This window comes from Marmota flaviventris, chromosome 8, assembly GCF_047511675.1.
Source record: "Marmota flaviventris isolate mMarFla1 chromosome 8, mMarFla1.hap1, whole genome shotgun sequence".
NCBI classification, from domain to species: domain Eukaryota; kingdom Metazoa; phylum Chordata; class Mammalia; order Rodentia; family Sciuridae; genus Marmota; species Marmota flaviventris.
Window position 1 is genome coordinate 65,610,986 of NC_092505.1, and position 21,904 is coordinate 65,632,889.

At 37.0% G+C, this 21,904-nt stretch overlaps 1 protein-coding gene across 3 annotated transcripts in view; it reads left to right on the plus strand.

Moving 5' to 3' along the window:
- Positions 1-16,679, plus strand: part of Ccdc80 (coiled-coil domain containing 80) — a 35,941-nt gene extending 19,262 nt beyond the window's left edge. For all 3 annotated transcript variants that reach the window (XM_071615346.1, XM_027936130.2, XM_071615347.1), the window contains 5 exons: positions 2,645-2,781; positions 4,311-4,459; positions 10,038-10,141; positions 14,962-15,042; positions 16,183-16,679. In XM_071615346.1, coding sequence (XP_071471447.1) covers positions 2,645-2,781; positions 4,311-4,459; positions 10,038-10,141; positions 14,962-15,042; positions 16,183-16,529 — 818 coding nt within the window. In that variant the 3' untranslated portion in view covers positions 16,530-16,679. The remainder of the gene's footprint in view (positions 1-2,644; positions 2,782-4,310; positions 4,460-10,037; positions 10,142-14,961; positions 15,043-16,182) is intronic.
- Positions 16,680-21,904: the final 5,225 nt, after the last annotated feature.

Sequence of the window (21,904 nt, forward strand, 5' to 3'; positions counted from 1 at the left end):
TACAGTGTCAGCTGTGCTGACGTTCCATTGGCCCAAATAACTGGCAGGTGAACTCACAGTCAAGACATCTCAACCCATTCACTATAACAGGAAGTGCAATTACTGGGCAAGGATACAGGTTACGGGAGAGGTGAAAAATTGGTGCTATATTAAAAATCTACTACAATCTAATTTGGGTTCTAATTAGGAACTTGAATTCTCTCCAGGTTACTAATCTCTGAATCTAGCACCTAACCCAGAACCAATTCAAAATGCTAGTGATGAGTAGTAAGTTGAATGAATAAAAGCAAAAAAGAATGTGTTCGGAATTTAAGATTGTAATTTTAAATGTAAGATAAAATCGGCGTTGTAAAGTCTTAGAATATCAGTTGTTAAGGGAATTTTAAAGAATCAGCCTTTTAATGATTTTCTTTATTATTATTATTCACAAAGAAAAACATGCACTTTCCACTTCATCTCTCCCATTTCACTTCCACTATTACCTGCTATGTGTCTGTCTGGACCTCTTGCTGTGTATATTCCCATTCGACTGTATTTTCTTTTGACTGTATTTTCTTTTGCTTTACTTCTTTTTAACCCAAAACAGTCACATCCTGTTTTTATTCTGAAACTCGCTTTTTATACTGAACAAGACATACTAAAAATAAACAAGTGTGTTTTTATATAACATGAATCTGACAATTTTTAAAGATTAATTTATATTTAGTTAATGATGACAAAAATGTACAACTGGAAAATAGTTTACTTGGCTGAGACATGCCATTTTTTATGTTTCAGTCAGCACCGGGTGGTGTTGGTATGGGCTCTCAGTTCCTGTGCCTGTGGACTCCCTCCAGGAAGCAATGTTGTAACTGTGGGGAGGAAAACAGATTCTTTTCCCCCTCATTGTGATATTTTCTTAGAGAAATCCAGGTCCTTATTTATATTTTTTCAATTTTTCTAATCAAACAAACCAAAGTATTAGTCAAATTATAATTGTCTCCTTTTTATCAGAAAAAGTAATATATAATGTACTGTTTAGTACAATAAGAAATAAGCTTCCATACAGTTGACACAACCTCCTATCTGCTACATTGTGGTTGTTTCTACTGTAATACTGTTCAGTGGATATTGATGTTGGTAACAGACTCTCTTTGTTAATATTCTCGTTATCACATATTTGCTAATTTTTTTTCACATTCACTTTTAATACAGAGAATTATTTTTATGATAAAAAGGTGAAAAAAATGTTTTATGAAACACTATGACTTGTTTGAGAGCGAATAAGTAAATACAGATGCTTTTCACCTTATGATGGAGTTATGTCCTGATACACCCATTATAAGTCGAAAATAGGATCTGAGTCAAAAATGCATTTTACAGCCAGGCTCGGGGATCCACGCCTATAATCCCAGTGGCTGGGGAGGGGGAGGCAGGAGGATCGCAATTTCAAAGCCAGCCTAAGCTAGCCTCAGCAATGGCGAGGCGCTAAGCAACTCAGTGAGACCCCATCTCTGAATAGAATACAAAATAGGGCTGGGGATGTGGCTCAGTGGTTGAATGCCCTGAGTTCAATCCCTGGTGGTATCTGCCTCCCCCAAGCCTCTGCAATCTATTTTATAAATATAACTACCAAAAATCTAAGCTATGGCGTGTAGCTCAACAACATAGTATGCGGCAGTGTCTGTTGTTTGGCCTCATAATTGCATGGCTGACTGGGAGCTGTTGCTTGCTTCTGATGCCCAGTATCATGAAATGAATACCAGGAAAAAGATTAAAATTCAAACTTCAAAATATGGTTTCTACTGAATACATTCCCCTTTAACAGCATCATAAAGTTGAAAAGTCTTTAAGTCAAATCATTGTAAATTAAGCCTGTTTGTAAAGTTGCCCTGTACTTGGAAATGTTAAAATGCCTTTCAGACAAAGAAGTTCCGTGTAAAGGGGCAGCTACCCTGATTGTCATGCTTTCCATTAGCCCAGTGACACCTTCAGGATCCATTCTGAATTATGATGATTTATTTATCCTAGGGTTTGATGATTGAGAAAATACATAATGATTAAAGACTTAATAAATTCAGTCATATTTTGCTTACAATCGTATTAACTTACACAACTTGTATTATGAATAGCTTGACTTCTTTTGGGAGTTAAGACAAACCTGTGACTAAGTTTGAAAATAGCCTTTTTAATTTTTCTCTATAGTTATAATTTGTTTACTGAGTACCAGAGTTAATTTTGTACTAAAAAAAGAGGAACATGCACACAGGTTTCAGACTCAGAATTATGTTTAATGGAAATAAAACTTAACAAAAGTGGGTGAATCTAGTTCCCTGGTGATCCAGGGTGAAAACTTATTCCCTAGGGGAGGTGACTCAGTGGCTTCACTCTTGCTTTCCCCTTCTGAGTGTCTATGAACAGGATGGACAGAGATGGGGCTTTATCCTCTTAGAAGAGTGGCTTTCAAAACTAGCTTATTTACTCATGTGTTTTTTTTTATATGTTTATTATTTCACCCTGGAACCTACATTCACACACAAAGTGAGTTGAAGATCTAAAATAAACCAAGAGTGGTCTGATGAGAGCTGGATGGAGTCTAGAGCCTCCACCTATTCCCTTCCTGTCTCACCACACCCACATTTATTCACATTTCATTTGCCTTAAGATAATGAGAAACCCATGCGTGTGGTGGATGATGAAGACCTGGTAGACCAGCATCTCATCAGCGAGCTAAGGAGAGAATATGGAATGACCTACAATGACTTCTTCATGGTACTGACAGATGTGGATCTGAGAGTCAAGGTACAGATTCTTGTTGTGTTTGATGTGGTTCCATTCCTTAAATAACAAGGATGATTTTTTTTCTTTCTTTTTTTTTTTTTTTTTTTTGGTCAATGAGTCCATTCGATGTATGAGTAAGCACAAATTATTTCTTAGATGGAAAAGTTTTGAAATGGCCCAAATATTTTCAGTTGCCCCATGAATTTGCATTCAGAAATGTTCCCTCCGGAAAGTCTGGGTTGGAGTGACCTCCAATGGCCCAGCTATTTGACTCAGACTAAATTCTTCTCTAACATCAATGTTGTGCATTCATCAGACACTTGTTGAATAGCTGTGGTGTTTGTTCCAAGCCCTGGGGATAAAAGGTGAAAAGTGGTTTCTGCCTTCAACAAATCCATGTTTAACATAGGCCTCTTTTGGAAGGATCTGGAAGTTTACCTCTTGATCCAACTTGGACAAGACTTTAGGATTTCACACCTACTTTCTTTCTGAGCTGAGGGACAAAGTTTCTGAATCATGAAAACCTGTGCTATGTAGCAATAATAATAATAATAAAATTGCTAACTTTATCGAGTACAGTTCTTATGGTAACACTAGGCTCAATCTTTTGCAATCCTCATCTCAAACGTCTAAGATAAATACTAGCATTATTTTTGTTTCATAGAGAAACAAACAGGCCAGAATGGATAAATAACTTGCCCAATTGTACTCAGTGATGGGCCTGATACCAGAGACTGGCTCCAGAGCCCAATGTCTTAATCATTCTAGTAGATTGACAGAGAAAAATTGTTGTCTGGACTATCAGAATAACTGACTAGATTTGCAGTGTTTGTCTGAATTTAGGGAGAAATCACTTCAACAATTCATTCTGTATATGTGTTGCCCCATATCTAAAATGAGAGTTTGGATGATATGATCTTCATGGTGAATTCCCTTGGGGGTGTGGCTCCATGCCACATCCAGACTGCTCTCCAGTTTATGCCGGTGATGCTCATCCAGCTCCTGAATCTATCTCAGGTTGCTTTTGTATGTCCAGACTGCTGTGATCCAGGAAACTGAATTTCATGTCTTTACATTGGATCCCAACTTGTTTCTGAGAATACATAAGCACACATGGCCTAATATTAAGTGTTGCTCCATCAATAAAACAATCCCTGGGACCACAAGGCAGGCCATGGTGGGAACAAGTTCACATATTCTCAACACGTCATTCCATTTGGTTTCCTGTGTTATGTGCAGTGCTTCTCACTTTCCTGATTGTATATTGAATAACCAACTTAATCCCAGGAGCAGGAAAGCAAACCCAGGATTTGGGGAGGGAGGGATGCAGTCAAGAAAGTAAGTGTGGCAGTTGCTTCATAGACTCTGAGCCTCAGAAACATCAGCAGAGGGTACACTGCAGGAGAGTGTTTATAGATCAATGAGCCCTCCAGGTCTAACTGAAAGGATTTCCCTAGAACTCCCCTGAATACTCCAATTCTCTGTGCATTGAACAGAGTGAAAAAAAAAAGCACCTATACAGTCCATGCACTCTGTTTTTTCTTAAACAGCAATACTATGAGGTGCCGATTGCAATGAAGTCTGTGTTCGATCTCATCGATACTTTCCAGTCCCGAATCAGAGATTTGGAGAAGCAGAAGAAGGAGGGCATTGTTTGCAAGGAAGACAAGAAGCAGTCCCTGGAGAATTTCCTATCCAGGTAAATCACCTTCGCAGTCCTGGAAGAGGCAGGTACAGATTTGTTCTAAATGAACTAATGAAAATGCCAAAGAAACACAGGGCCACTCATGTTTCCAGAGTGACCCTCCCTGGAGAGAGGCCGTCTGTCCTACAGTGGGCTGGCTGCTAGGCTTAGTCTTCCTGTTGAAAGTAGCTGGCTGGGTTCAGCTCCAAGAGTGAACATTGATTTTATGGTTTTGGATAGATCTTTACTCTCTTTTTTCTGTTCCTCTTTGGTACAGAATATGGAATTCTGAACTGTGAAGATTAATTTTATTCAGCAGTTAATTTAGAGAGCTCTGTTATAGCATTTTAATTTTACATATTTATTTGTTAGGCCCCTTCTGGTTCTAAACAGCACACTGTCCTTGATTTTCTCCTTCTTACAATGCCAGCAACCAACAAAAGCCCCACAAGACCTCAAAAGGAGAAATCTTCTTGACCCAGATCCCTGACTCTCCAGGGAACGTCGTTTATGAAAAACTTTTTACCGCAACCCCCATATAACTGGGGAAGGAACATACCCAGATTAAAGTGTTTAAAAAAATCTAATTTCCTCTCTTCTCCGTTTCTCCCCAATGCTTAAAAATTCTATAGGGACGTTAGGCCCTAGAAAGTGTAAAACTGCCCAAATCCACCACCAACAAACAAGTTCCCAGAGAACTCAGTATAAACACCACCCAACTGTAATGTGTGGCCAAGGGGTTCCAGAAATGAAGTTAGCTTTGCCAGGAGGCTCAGTGTTGAATGTATATCACTTAGGCGGAAGCACATTTTCCACACCCTATCAAGAATTAGATGATTAATAGATAATCTAAATTCCTATAGGTTCAGGAGGTTTGGGTGTCTTAGGACTTAACATCATGATATATAGAGAACATAGGATTTATCATTCATCCAAGTTTTGGGTCTATAACTTATTAGCTATGTTGACTCTGTGCTTCTCAATAAACCTGCTTTTATAAACTCTGATTCATAAGATGAAATAATGGTAGCCATAGCTCTGTTGCTCTGATCATTTTTTTCTTCCACATTTTTTATTGGTGCATTGTAGCTGTACATAATGGTGGGATTTATTGTTATATATTTCTACATGCACACAATGTAACGATATAATTTGGCCAGTATCATTCCCCAGCATTTCTCCCTGTGCTCATTTTTTGGGTGCTCATCTCTGTGCCAAGCATTTCACTTTCATTCCCTAATTTAATCTTCAGTATAATCCCATGATCCATAACAATCGTTACATTACAACTGAAGCTAATGAAGATAAACAACTTTCTCTAATCTCAGAGCTAGAGTTAATTACAGGAGTCAGTGGCTCCAGGACAATCTGATTTCCAATATCTACCTTTTTATCTTATGCTCCTTTTGAAAATATAATGTGAATTATTTTTAGTTCTGAATATAGAGGTCCAGAGTTTGAAGTGAAGGAAGACACTCTTAAAATCACAGGATTTCAGAACTGAAAGGAACCTGAGACTTCCTTAATCCAGATTCTCAGTCCAGTGCAAATATCCCAGATAGAAATGGAAGGGGGTACCTTCATTAATACTTAAGCCCAACCCAGCCTTCAGCCACTCTAGGCTGAGAAAGGGCTCAGGGTTCCACTGAACAGATGACTTTTCTTCAAGTTCTGGGGCACTGAGACATAACAATCAATGTTAAATATATTCATGTTATAACTTGAAGACCTCAGTTCTCTCTTTAACTTTTAAGTTAAAATTTATTTTTTTATTTATAACCCAGCACATGTTGGCTACCACATTTAAGAGGACTTTGCTATTGCTTACAAATCCAGTACAGCTTCATCATTTCACAGACCCATTATACATTTATTTCTTTTAATTATTTGAAATACACAACCCAAGCCTCTGAGTATTTAAATGATATTTAACTTTAATAAGTTAACTTATAGATACAGGGAATCTAAAGTTTTCTTAGATGTTCTGAAACTGTGTACAGTTAGTAAGATCTCAACTTAAATTACACTTCCTAACCAATTATTCAGATACACATTGTAATTTGAATTTTAAGGTTGTCATTTTATTAGACCAAATGTTTTTAAGCTATACAAGAACATAAATTGTAAGTATAAAAAAGAATCCTTTTAAAATATATGATAAAGTGTATCCACATTTATAAATACATATTCTTAAATATATATCATATAAATATATAATTATTATGATTTTGATTCTTTGGCAACTTTTTCTTTTTAATTTTGAAATTAAATCTTTTCACTCCTAGGAGTGAAAGATGCAAACCTATTGAAATACAAATCTCCAGGTAAACTCAGTTGCCCACTCTCTGAAGCAGATACCTATCATCTAATTCATTGATGTTACTTAAAACCAAAGATTTGGGGCAGTTTTGAGACCTGCAGCTACAGGCATCTTATGGGATTCTTTCACCCTCTCCAGGGAGAGTATTTTTTTTTTAATAATCATTATGTCAAGGATTTCAAAATTTTAAAGGAAAGGTGACATTACCTTGATTTTGTTCATTCACAAAAGCTTACAATATTACCCAGATTGGTCATTGGCTTGAATTTGGCATTTCTTTGATTTTTATGACATGTACAAATATTTTGCATCTACAGTCTTTTAACATAGATGGGGTCCTAAAATATGCCAAGGTATTTTCCATCTAATTTAAGAGCCTTAAAAACTCCTCCAGTCATTACTGTTTCAGGAACATTTGCCTACTATGGATATTCAAGATGGCATTTGATTTTAACTTAATTGTCCCATGGTGGCCACAACTCACGATATTATTCTGCTGATAATTATCATTGATCTTAAAAATTAAAATGGAATAGCATATTACTAACGGAGTGACCAAGACATCCCTGAGTTGGAATCTTGGTTTTCAACTCACTGTGTGTGACCTTGGGTGAATTAAATACTCTGGGCTTTTGCAAAATAATAAGTGTGTCTATTCTTAAGATTGTTGTGATGGATAAATTCAATATTAAAGGTAATGATGGCCTAGGACCTAGCACAAAGTAAGTATTCAGTAAGTGCTAGCTAATAGTGGTACTAGGGTCAGTTAATTCAGCTCCTATTAGAGAATTTTGTCATTAAAGGAGAAGTGAGAGAGATTCGGTAAATACTTGAGAATTGAAACAAGGCCAAGAGAAATGAAATAAACAAAGTGGTTCTGTGAATACCAGTATCCAAATGGGAATTTTCCTTCAAATATGCTGAGTTGTTGGTGAGTCTGCACAGTCTGGTTTCAGCTGACCAGACCCTGAAGCCAGTCTGGTCTTTAGCAATCCTCATTTGGTTCGGGCTATAATTACCTTTTCCTGAGACAGAAGCCCCAAAGAGTGGGCATATGCACACTAAATTGGGAATGCCAGCTAAGAGAAACGAATATATGCCTAGCTTGTAGGATTTTTATTTACCGAAAAGCTAAAGTGACAGAAAAACAATTTTTCCAAAATAAGGATCTGGGTCCAGTTCACATCTCTCAGTTGCATGTGTTGAAGTTATTTCCTTCAGTGTCGCGTATTGGGGCCTTGTATCCTCATGTGAAGGTCTGTGGGAAGAATGATGATCATTACCTGGGGGAAATGACTTCTGTCAGTTGTGTCTGGGACAAGGAATCTCAGCTCCCATCCCTCTCCCATCAGGACTACACTCAGTGGTGCACACAGGTAAACAAGCCAAAATAGACTTCACCCAAAATAGCTCCCTCCAGGACACCCTACTGCACTGCGTGAGGCCAGGAAGGCTGGCCTGGTTGGGATCCTGGCTGGGGACCAGTGCTGGTCTGGCATGCCTCCTAAGGAAGCAGGGAAGTATAGGAGACCGTGTTTGTGACCCGACAGCCTTCACTGTTCCTTTTCCCAGGAAACTTCGGACAGTCTCAGATACTCTTTACCTTTCCTCTGTGCCAAAAACATTCATCTCTTTATCCTCAGTGGAGATTTGAGTTTTTCTTTCCCTTTGAAGAAAAACAAGCAGAGGAAGCAAATGTAATGTCACAGCAAGCAATTCTTGGCAAGCCTTGCGACAGCCATCCATTCAGAGGTTGTATTTTGTCAGACTATCATTTTCTCTCATTCTCCCAAACCACCATTCCCCCAAGAGGCCATTTTCTTCAGAGTTGAAAATTCTCATGTTCACTCTGAAACTAGAAGGGGCAGGGAAGAAGCTGTGAATAAAATCATCTGGCTGCCAGCTTGGAGAAGTGCCTAACGCCCTGTGGTCATTTGCACTGAAGGCAGAAGACACTCTCCATCTTTCATACCTCATTGGGGACCCTGAGAGTGCTAGCTAAGCATCACCTCGGTGGGTGGCAGACTAGGGAAACCACTAGACCAGGCGGCATAGAAGTCTATATTTTGGTACCACCTGAGATTTACCAGTTGGGAAAGTTACTTCTTTAAGTGTCATTTTGTCCTCTGTGAAATGGAGGAAATACAGTATGCTCTTTTTGACCCTGGTGAGGAACTTATTGTGTGGTGAAAGTGAGCTATAAAATGCTTTACAGTCATAAGAATTGAATAGGTTTTCATATGGCATTGCAATAGATAATGTCTAAGGTCTGTCAGTGGATAAAATTCTATCATCAGGAGCCTGCAAATTATGATATGCTCTTCTACACCCATGTTATTGTGTGGATAAGTCACACTGGTAGGTTTTAGAGTTTAATTCTTGTAACATTCCTTTGAAATAGACACTGATATTTTCAGTTCTAGACTAGGGAAAAATGGAGACCTAGTGAATTGTGTGACATACTAAGGATACCCCCCAAAATAGTAGTGAGAAACTTGAACTCAGGTTTCCCAGCTTCAAGACAAGAGCTCTTTCTACTATCCTACCATGTCAGAGCTGTAAGAGCATAAGTCAAGTTTACTATTATATATCCTAAAATCCTCTGGCGCAGGGTTTAACACCTTTCCATGTCATGGGAGTACTCTGTGTTGACTCTTATTAATGATAAGAAGGTAAATTTTAGACCTGCATTTGCTCTGGAAGAACCACTGGCTCCTGAGGAGGGTATATGGTGTTTTGCTTTTTAAGGAACCCTCTTTGACCCTTTGAGCAGCTTTTCCATTTCCCTACTTTCTGTCACTATCATCTACTTAAAATTCAGTTGTCATTCTCTCCTCTGTTTCTTGTCCACATATTTATTTTTTAACCCCTTATAAGCCTTTGAAGGAACTGAGCCAGGACTTGAGTTCTCTTCATTTTTCTTCTGTGTTCCTTACTTCTGATGCTACCGTTCAACATCCAGTTTTAGCCAGTTTTCATTACATTTGAGAGCTTTGTTCTCTGCAAGTGACCTCATCAGGCAAGTGACCTCATCACCATTGACTCATATGTGACCCATCATACAAACACTGAAGTAGGCAGACTGTGAAGATACAACAGAAAAAGTTCAAGAATGTGGTAATGCAGCTTAATTTGAGAATTCCCAGGACAGTTTTGTGGGTCAGTGATTTTTATTCTGGGCATGGAAAAAACTGACAGCTAGCGTTATGTTGCAATCTTATACTGGCATCTATTGTTTGAAGCAGTGGCCCTAGCCTTGTGCTTCTGTTCCAGGTTCCGATGGAGGAGGCGTTTGCTGGTGATCTCTGCTCCCAATGATGAAGACTGGGCTTATTCACAGCAGCTCTCTGCCCTCAGTGGTCAGGCATGCAATTTTGGTGAGTGGGGAGTCACCTCATTTCTGCTTTCCATACCACTCTTTTTCTGGTCAATTCTGAAAAATAACACAGACACTTAGATCATCCAAATATTCCCCAGTCCAGTCTGCAGATTCCCAGACACATGCTCCATTATATTGAATATAAAGTTGCCTTCAGACTGGAGCTTTAGTCAATTATAGAATTTTTTCTTTTAATGTTCCTCATTAAGGTATTTGAAAATATCTAAATATCTACTTCTTTACTTTTGAGGATCTTTACTGTTTGTTGTCTGATTATGTTTTTTAATAAACATATCTAGATGGTAAATCCTAGATATCATTATTTATTTGGGTATTTACTTAGGTACCATTACTGGATTCTTCTTCACAGATTAAATATCTTCTGTAAACTAGGAATAGCTTTGTGAATGTATATATTAATTGAAGCAGACTATACTCTTACCTTTCCCTTAAAAAGGATTTTGATCTATACCTGGACACTAAAAAGACAGAAAGATCTGTTAAACAGAACCTTGTTTTAAATCCAAACAGGTCACAAAGAAACACAGTTTACTGTTCATTTGTAGTGAATTGCTCAGTATTTTGAAAACAAAGAGATAACATTATTTACCAAACATTATTATACTAGTGGGCTGAGTATGGACATATAGACAGTACAAAGCACAATACATACAATTTAGTACTAAGTTCAGTGGTGAACTTAGAAGATGATAGCAATTTCAAAAATGGAAGTCACATATGTGCTATGCATCTGCACAGGGGAAATTAGGAGTTACTAGGGACATAGGGGAAAAGAGGAAGTAGTTAAAGGTCACAGATTAAAAAGTTCATAAATAGAACATAGATGAATCAGCATTATTTTGATACTCTATTTTTTTGCGGTACTGGGGATCAAATCCAGGGCCTTGTGGATGCCAGGCGAGTACTCTGCCACTAAGTCACACCCTCAGCCCTTCTAAGTTTTATTTTGAGACAGGGTTTCTTGCTAAATTGCTGAAACTGACCTCAAAATTAACAATCCTCCGCCTCAAACTCCCCAGTAGCCACCATTCTTGGCTTTATTTTAATACATCTATTAGGATGAAGAATCATTAGTTAATTATAAAACTACTTAATTTAAAAAAGGGTGTGTTTACTGGCCAGAGCAATTAGACAAAAGAAATTAAAGGGATACATATAGGAAAAGAAGAACTCAAATTAGCACTATTTGCTGATGACATGATTCTATACTAGAAGACCCTAAAAGTTCTACTAAAAAACTTCTAGAACTAGTAAATGAATTCAGCAAAGTAGCAGGATATAAAATCAACACCCATAAATCAAAGGCATTTCTGTATATCAGTGACAAATGCTCTGAGAAGGAAATGGGGACAACTACCCCATTTACAATAGCCTCAAAAAATAAAATAAAATATTTGGGAATCAACTTAATGAAAGAGGTGAAAGATCTATATAATGAAAATAAGAGAACCCTAAAGAAAGAAGTCAAAGAAGACTTAGAAGATGGGAAGATCTACCTTGCTCTTGGACAGGCAGAATTAATATTATCAAAATGACCATACTTCCAAAAGCACTATACAGATTTAATGCAATTCCAGTCAAAATCCCAATGACATACCTCATATCAATAGAAAAAGCAGTCATGAAATTCATTTGGAAAAATAAGAGACCCAGAATAGTTAAAGCAATCCTTAGCAGGAAGAGTAAAGCATGTGGCATCACTATACAAGACCTTAAACTATACTACAGAGCAATAGTAACAAAAACAGCATGGTATTGACACCAAAAACAGACTGCTAGACCAATGGTACAGAATAGAGGACACCGAAACTAACCCACAAAATTACATTTATCTTATATTAGATAAAGGTGCCAAAAACATGCATTGGAGAAAAGAAAGCCTCTTCAACAAATGGTGCTGGGAAAACTGGAAATCCATATGCAACAAAATGAAATTAAACCCCTATCTCTCACCATGCACAAAACTCAACTCAAAATGGATCAAGGACTTAGGAATAAAACCAGAGATCCTGTGTCTAATAGAAGAAAAAGTAGGCCCTAATCTCCATCATGTGGGATTAGGCCCCAACTTCCTTAATAAGACTCCTGTGGCACAAAACTTAAAATCAAGAATCAATATATGGGATGGACTCAAACTAAAAAGTTTCTTCTCAGCAAAATAAACAATCAATGAGGTGAATAGAGAGAGTACATCTTGGGAGCAAATCTTTACTCCTCAGACATCAGATAGAGCACTAATCTCTAGGGCATATAAAGAAATAAAAAAGCCAAGCACCAAAAAAATAAATAACCCAATCAATAAATAGGCCAAGGACCTGAACAGACACTTCTCAGAAGAGGATACACAATCAATCAACAAATATATGGAAAATGTTCAACATCTCTAGCAATTAGAGAAATGCAAATCAAAACCACTCTAAGATTTCATCTCACTCCAGTCAGAATGGCAGCTATTATGAAGACAAACAACAATAAATGTTAGCAAGGATGTGGGGGAAAAGGTACACTCATATGCTGCTGGTGGGACTGCAAATTGGTGTAGCCAATATGGAAAGCAACATGGAGATTTCTTGGAAAATTGGGAATGGAACTACCATTGACCTACCTATCCTTCTCCTTGGTCTGTACCCAAAGGACTTAAAAAAGCATACTACAGGGACACAGCCACATCAATGTTTATAGCAGCACAATTCACAATAGCTAAACTGTGGACTCAACCTAGATGCCCTTCAATAGATGAATGGATAAAAAAATGTGGCATATATACACAATGGAATATTATTCAGCAATAAGAGAATAAAATCATGGCATTTGCAGGTAGATGGATGGAGTTAGAGAAGATAATGCTAAGTGAAGTTAACCAATCCCAGAAAACCAAATGCCGAATGTTTTCTTTGATATAAGGAGGCTGATTCATAGTGGGATAGGGAGAGGGAGCATGGGAGGAATACACAAACTCTAGATAGGGCAGAGGAGTGGGAGGGAAAGGGAGGGGACATGGGGTCATTATTATCCAAAGTACATGTATGAAGACACAAATTGGTGTGAATATAGTTTGTATACAACCAGAGATATGAAAAAAATGTGTTCTATATGTGTAATAAGAATTGTAATGCATTCTGCTTTCATATATAAATAAAAAATAAATGAAATAAAAAAATGTATATTTAAGTTTTGTGGAGCATTATCAGGACCTGGTTCCTTGGTATAAATTTGTACCTGTAAAATTATAAGTACTTTTCAATTTTAAGATGTCAATTAACTCAAAAGAAAACAAAAAACTAGCTCAAAATGGTAAGAAAAATTCATGGATTTTTACTCACGGTCCTATTATCCAGGTTCATAATTTTAGACTTTGTATCAGCATATAGAAAATTCAGTTGTGCTAGTATTCTTAAGCATATTTAAAATTATAGTCCTCAATGGTGCAAGGTAAGACAGAAGTTCTTAGAACAGTTAATTACTTACCACAGTAAGCATATAAATAAAATCATGGTTTGCTAACTTTTTAAAGATGCCTTTGCAGTAACTACTAGGTGGTGCTTTATTTTTAATCTCTGTGCACAAAGCTGGTCCCACATCAAACCCTTTTGTAATATCCAGGAAATGTGAACAAGTTATATTTTCCAGGAATGATTAAATTCATGATATTTCCTTTTGAAATATGACTCACAATATTTAGACTAGAATGCTTCACCTCTCTGGGAAAAGGGTAAAGGCAAAAAGAAAAACATAAAATTGTGAATAATAACATTTCATCTTGATTTTGGCTCTTTAACAAAAGCCTTCCCAAGGCAGCTTTTAATTTTCGCCCCTGAACAATAAATACCATTAATAATCTTATTATTAGCTCCAAGTTATTACTCTGAGAATTTGTCTAAATTCTTGACATGAGGATTTGACAACCTCTTTGTCTTCACAGTTTCCCTCCCTCCCTCCCTCCCTCCCTCCCTCCCTCCCTCCCTTCCTTCCTTCCTTCCTTCCTTCCTTCCTTCCTTCCTTCCTTCCTTCCCTCCCTCCCCTAGGGCTCTTATGTTGAGACAAGGGCTCCTAAGTTGCTCAAGGCCTTAAGTCACTGAGGCTGATTTTGAACTTTCTATTCATCTGTCTTAGCCTCCAAAGCCACTGGGATTACAGGCGTGCACCACCGTACCCAACTCATTTTCCAATTTTCTTTCTTCTGAATCTCTTCACATGCATTTCATCTTCAAAAATATTTCAACAAGCTAATAAGGCCTGACCATCTATCTCTCCATCCCTGAAACTTTCGCTGAGGATGTGAAGGCTCCCTTGCATCTTCCAAATAAGTGATAAAAACTTGCAAGTTAAACTAACAAACTATTTCAGGATTAAGCAGGGCTAGTTCTTTAACCATCCTGATAGATGGAACCTGCAGTCTTTTCTCAAATAAAAATATCTAATAAAAGCTATTATCACTTTAGGTTCAACTTTTTTCAGAAAACTAATCAGCTTAGATTGCAGACTTCAGATATTTTAATGTTTCAATGTTCATTTTCTTCATTTAATAGTAAGAATGACAGTTATAGAACAGATTCTTCCATTTCAATCTATAACCCCCAATCTGATTCTTGTTACTCCTAAAATCAGCAATTGGTCCCTTTTCAAGGTTTTAAAAGTACTCCTTTCTTATGGATAAAATTAAAATAGATTAATTCTGCTTGGTTGTATTTTTATATTCTTTTTAAGAGATTTTGAATTGTTAGCTATCAGGTCCTTGGCAGTAAAAGATATCTTAGAATTCTTTCCTCTAACTTGTGTCTTTCTTTTTTCTCTCAGGTCTGCGCCACATAACTATTCTAAAGCTTCTGGGCATTGGAGAGGAAGTTGGCGGAGTTTTAGAACTATTCCCGATTAATGGTAACATGAGATTTTAAAATAATATGAATGAGTGTTAAGTTCAGTTAAATCATATTAAGTTAAATGCAAGCAGTAGATATACCTCAAAGATGAACAAAGTTTCCTCTGTGTGTGTTGTGTGCATGTGTGCAAGCACAGGTGTGTGCGCAGGATGCGTGTAGGGGAAGGGGGTGGAATGCAAGGACAAATATTGTTTCTAATATAAAATCCTTCAAAGTAAAAGTAAAAACACCCATTTTCTCAACTAAAATAGCAGGTTTTTTTTTTTGTTTTGTTTTGTTTTGTTTTTTGTCTGCGTAAGGCTTTATGGTTTAGACAGCATTTTCTTTTTGGGTTATTTCTCAAAATAGTTTTATGACATAGGTCATATTTCCTTGCTTCCCTTTCAACAGATAAGGAAATAAAAAGGCTTAGAGAAGCTGAGAGAAAATGACTATTGACTGAAGGTTTCAGAAAGCAAATCCAATCCTTCTAATTCTTCTTTCCAAGACCAACAAATCTTTAAATGAGATATGTGTAAACACCTGGCACAGTGCCCCACAGAGCAGATCCCTAGAAAATATTAGTCCTTTTTCTCTTCTTTCTTTTTTTGTCCACTCACCATAATACTTTAATTAAATTCATCCAGATCATAACATAATTAGTATTTTTCAAAGAAGTAAGGTATTTGTTATAAAGATGAGCATCAAAAGAAAAATTGTAATTGCAAAGAAGTCACTAAGCTGATTGGAAGTAGACTTAGAAACATGAATAATATCTTTGTTAGTGACAAATTTTAAAGAAGTTGATCTTGGGAAGACAATGTGTACCAGTTGCCTGAGGTGCACAGATATAAATTCAGGTCGATGGGCTTTGCTGTCAAATTTTTAAATTAAGGGATTGGTTTGATATTTTTAAACATTCCTACAAAAGAGGTGTTATGTGCCCCAAAGTTTGACATTAATAATGTTGCAGAACACTAGGAATACTTAATTTCTAGCAGGAAAAAAACCCAGATGAAACTTCTTTAATTGGATTTTGAGCTAAAGGGAAGAGGCTCTTGGACCTTCTCTCTATTTTCAGAGTGATTTCCTCTAACTTTGATGTTTTTATGAGCTCTGACTCTTTACTTCACTAACAACTATTCCAATGCTGTTCTAGGGAGCTCTGTTGTTGAGCGAGAGGACGTTCCTGCCCATTTGGTGAAAGACATACGTAACTATTTTCAAGTGAGCCCAGAGTACTTCTCCATGCTTCTAGTTGGAAAAGACGGAAATGTCAAATCCTGGTACCCTTCTCCAATGTGGTCTATGGTCATCGTGTATGATTTAATTGATTCGATGCAACTTCGGAGACAAGAGATGGCCATTCAGCAGTCATTGGGGATGCGGTGTCCAGAAGATGAGTACGCAGGCTATGGTTACCATAATTACCACCAAGGGTACCAGGATGGTTATCAGGATGACTACCGTCATCATGAGAGTTACCACCATGGATACCCTTACTAAATGGAAATATGTAACGTTATCCCCAGATTCCCCTGAAGTTGACAAGCCACACATGGCTAGCTACATAAGGAGTTCTTCCACACTGTCACATTCCCTGCCTATTTCTTTCAGTGTTCTTCCAAGACTAAATAAAAAGCAAACTTTCACCTACTCATGAGTTGTTACTGAAACTTCATTAATAGAAAAATTTGGAATAATTGTTTATCTAACTGGAGGGTATGTGGTGCTAAATAATGCAAATGGATATTATTTCCCATTTCTTACATAATGGAAATTACTTGCTATGCAAAATTCTATAAAATAAATATTTATACCTTCCCTCCTTTTTTTCACAGTTGAGTGAAAACTGTGATTATTAAAGACAATTAAACATCTCAGCACAAATGTCTTCAGGAAACATTTGGACAGAATAGAGAATATATAACATTTTTTGAAATGTCAGCCTAAAAATATATAAGATAGATTAGACTGTGTATGAGTTTCATTAAGCTTGATACCAAAGGCTAGAGAAAAACCAAACCTACCTTTGCTATAGACACTTCCTGCCTTGTTTCTGATATTTTTTTGTGTCTGATTCAGAGAAAGAGAGATCAGGGGAGAGGGGAATCCTCACCGGAATCTGGCCAAAGATGATACTCGTTCTTACCAGAGCATGGAATATCTAGGCCCCTTGTACTTAACTTGCTAAATGGGTCTATTGCCATACTGGATCTTAAAAAAAAAAAAAAAAACTTGAAAGGAAGGATATTGTGTCCCAGGGTTCTTTTATTTTTAAAAGGAAATATTATCAAGTTATAGTGGATAAAAATGCAGCTGGACTGCAAAAGGGTATAATTCTTGTCTTTGAAAAAGAACATTAATTTTTTTACATATAGCATGCCAAAGCAATTTTTTTCTCCTTCTCTCTTTTCCTTCTTTCCTTGCTTTTTTTCTGCTTTTCTTTTATTTATTTCAATAAATATTTACCAAGTAATATTAGGCAATATTTATGAGATTACTTGCAGTCAGGCAGTCAGGCATCTAGCATCCGGAAGGCACCATCCTCTGTTAATTATGAGGAAGCTTATTGTTTGGCACTGTGGTTAAGAACTAATTTGCCAAATCACCTGGTATTGGTTTTTCCCTATAATGAGCACATATACTAATAGATGTGTTCAAGCCCCATGTAAATGTTTGCTATTAGCTCATATGTGCCAATTTATCTTTATATCATCTGTACTTTGTTATGAATAAATGATAGTAAAAGTGGAATTTGTTGCTCAATGAACTTCAGAAATTACTTGTTCTATTCCTCATTATCCATAAAGACCATTAATTCTGACTTGTTTTACAGGCAGTCAAGGTCCAGAGAGTTCAAGTGACATAAGAAACACAGTACTTTCAGTGTGTAAACTATGCTCTCACCTCACACCTCTCCCATGGTGGACAGCTTTCCTGTTCTTTCTAGACAATCTGTACCAGTTGCCTCAGGTGCACAGGTGGAAATTCAGGTCGATAGGCTTTGCTGTCAAATTTTTGTCAAGGTGAAACACAGTTTAAAATTGCCAATAAAATGGATTTCTTTGCCATTTCTTCTGAAATTGTAAGGACTAAGTAAGGCATCCAAATACTCTGAATTTCAGGAAACATAATAATGATGAAGTTTCATCTCCCAAGGAAATGAATTAGATAGGAATATTTAAAAATTTACTTACAAACTAATATTGAAAAAAATTCTAGTTCCTTTAACTAAAGAAAGACACCACTCTTTCATAACCTGAGATTCCTTTTTTAAAAAAGAATTCTCTGGTTTCACTAGGAAGCAATGAATTTAAACTTTCCCTTCTTCTAAATGAACGGGTTGAAAACTCATGAGTCATCATTTGAAGTGCTGTAGAATAAGCCACAGCTTAGCAGAGGGACCAGAACACAGAGGAAGATGCTGTTGTTGACCAATGTCCTTAAATTATATAATCTGGAAAATACAAAGTATATTTCAGAAAATGGGAAGATTGAAGAACTCGGTAACCTGTATCTTTGTCTTCTGGTGATACAAACTAGATAGTTTAAAATCTAGATATTAGTTTTATATAAAAGCATTACCTTCTAACAGGAAAAAAAGAAAACTAAGAAAAAACAAAATACAGGTTTTAAGAAAGATTGTGGAATTAATAGAATTGGGAAAGTCTGGAAGGCTTCTTTTTTTAAAAAAAACTGCTTTTTTACCAGAGATCTGCTAGAGATCTGAGTTGAATACTAATTTAGGTCCTTGAGGGAGTGAGAATAGATATTTGGGTTGTGGTTTCTTTGATACTTGTGAATCTTTTTTGGCAGTTAGGGTGTACAGTGCTAAATTCAGAGACTTCCAATGATTGAATCTACACTGAGTTCTCAGAAAAGCCAGACTTGATAGCTCAGAATCGACTTCTAATTTTATATATTTATATATTTATTTATTTATTTATTTATGGGAATGGAGAAAGATATTAAATGACTTCACTGAATTCTTTCCAACATAATATACTACCCAGTGGGGTCACCACCTCTACTCCCCATAGCCAGACATGAGATTCTAAGGCATTCATGTTAGTAAGGACTGTGAGCATCCTGAACATTCAGAGGCACTCTAATAAGGCACATACTTGTTCTTCAACAATTTCCTAATTTGGTGACCATATGTGCATTACACTTCTGACATCCTAAAGCTTAGACAACTGCACAGCCTGCTGAACAGACTGCAGAGAACTTAACTAGTAGCACTTCTACAAAGTAAACAAAGAGTCTTCTACCCCCAAGTGCATGGGGCCAAGGGAGCCAGGCAAAGGAATGGGGTGATTTTAGATAAGTAAGACTGAAATCTCTTTGGCTTTACTCCTCCCTTCTTCCTCTCTCTCTTTGGCTTATTTTTCTATTTCCATGATTCATCTGGTTCTGATATCTACAATTGATTTGATGTAACTAATATTCTAAAGGTGTCACCTTTCCAAGGCTATCCATAATATGAAAGGAGATTCATAAAGAGGAGGAGGTAAGGAATAACTTGGCAAATAATTTCTGGAAGATTGCCCATCCCTGATGGAAGCAAGTCTGACTTTCTTCTCCCTCTCCCCAAAATATTAGAGAAAGGGTAAGTTTCTCTTATAAGCTTTTCCACTATTCAATTTGTCTCCTTTAATCCTCATTTTAATCTTTGGCTTGCTTCTTCTCACAAATTGTCCCTTGAGAAGCAAATTAGAACAAGGATAGGCCCTGTTCTAGAAATATGCTCAAATTTGGGAAGACCTAGTTAGGAATAGGTAGGAGCCTTGATATATGCAAATACCTGATACACACAGGCATATAAGACCATATGTGTGTTCAATGGTGAGTCTCTGTGTGGAGTAGAGGAAGGTAGGAGGAAGAGACCAGGGAGAATGATGAGTCATGATAGTTCTACAATCGTTTGGAGACTAGAATTATTACATTGCTCTTTCCTCAGGCTCCCCATGATTTGAGCAATGACCTCATATTAGCTACACTGTCATAATGGCTTTTGGATACTCAGAGTGCAGACACAGCTTCTCCTAGGAATTTATTACCTCTCTCAAAAAGCTATCTGGGTGTCCATGAAAGATGCTGGCACTAGTATTAATTCTTTTTTAAAAAACTACCTTCTCCTTGAAGTAAACCAAAATGGATAAAAATCAATGAATTCATAGAAAAGAAAATTCATTAAGATTGAGGGAATATTTAAAATCTCATAGCATAAGCTGTGAGAAATATATGCCTATTCACCATCCCCAACATGGAGAAATTGCACAGTTGGAAAGATAATTAACACACTTGTAGTTCATTGCCTGTAACATAGGGTCAATTGTGGCTGACAGGCCTAAGATAGGAAATATAGCTATGCCAACTCATTTTTTTTCCCCTTTCTGTTCCACCCAGCTTCCTAACAGGAGAAAGGAGGTGTGAGGAGGGTACAGGGAGGTTCATGGCTAGAGTGATAAAGCTCTATCTTTATCTTTGGGGATATATCAGTATGTTCAGCTTTTGATTCTTGGCCAAGATAAGTGCAATGAGATTTATGATGTGTTGTTTAATGTCTGACACTACCCTGGTGATCCCCAGGGTCAGTTTCTTTAATGATGGTTTCCAACTGGCATAACAGATTAAGTAAGCCTGGCTGATGACACAGCCTAAAAGGCATTAAAACCTCTGCTCAGAAATTTTACTTTGAGGTCATCCAAAGTCAGGATTTTTTACACAGAGCTTGTTGGTTTAAGTTGGAGACAGTGGACACAGTGTGGTCTATGCATACAAATCAAGACCCTGGAGAGCTTAGGCACATGATACCTTTTGGATTCTCAGTGTCTGTATTTTCTTTTGTTTGATGTGCTATATCTTGTGACTTTAAATAAAAGTTTTATGTGAGTATATTCTGTGGAGTCTGGTCAGCCATTTCAAACTTATGAATTTGCTGGTCTGGGGATGTGGCTCGGTGGTGGAGTGCTTTGACTAGCATGCCTAAGGCCCTGGGCTTGAACCCAAGCACCAGAAACAAACAAATAAAAACAAATATATGAACTTGGGAAATCTTTGCATATGGGAAATCTCTACATAACATATAACTTCACATATAAAGATACAAAATATAAAAATACTTTATATGCTCTATTAAATGTATACACATAATACAAAAATATATACAATATTACATAAGTACAAAATATTAAAAATTCTAGTAGACAATTTCTAAAGAAAACTTATGTGCTGCTTTCAAGGTTCTTCAGTTTAAGCTGAGTTAACACCAAAGCTGGGAGCTTAATACTAAACCAGGGAACAAAGTAAAATTCAAGTGATAACCCCTTTTCATATATAGTACCTGGTGTGTATTATTCCTACCTTTTGAAACTGGCCCTTAGAGCAAAAGTATCAACGATGTATGGGAAAAGCATGCAGCCACACAGTTCCCTCATTGTAGATTTCTGTGGCCACTCCTTCCCTTCCACTTCCTCAAAGCAGCTTTCAATCATGTAGCCTAACTTCAGTGTATAGGCAAAAAGGATTAGGGAAAGGAGATTATGCCTATCTTATTTTATGGCAAGTAACAGGCCTAACTGGAATGTTAAACTGTTTAAACAATAGTACTTAGAAACTTTAAATAAAAGTGCTGGGCATGGTGGTGTGTGCCTGTAATCCCAGCAATTCGAGGGGCTGAGGCAGGAGGATCATAAGTTCAAAGCCAGCCTCAGCAATTCAAGGAGATCCTGTCTCTAAATAAAATACAAAAAAGGGCTGGGGGTGTTGCTCAGTGGTTAAGTGCCCCTGAGTTCAATCCCCAGGATCAAAAAACAAACAAACAAACAAACAAAAACCTTAAATAAAATAAAGGACCTGTACGAAAGGCATTCAAG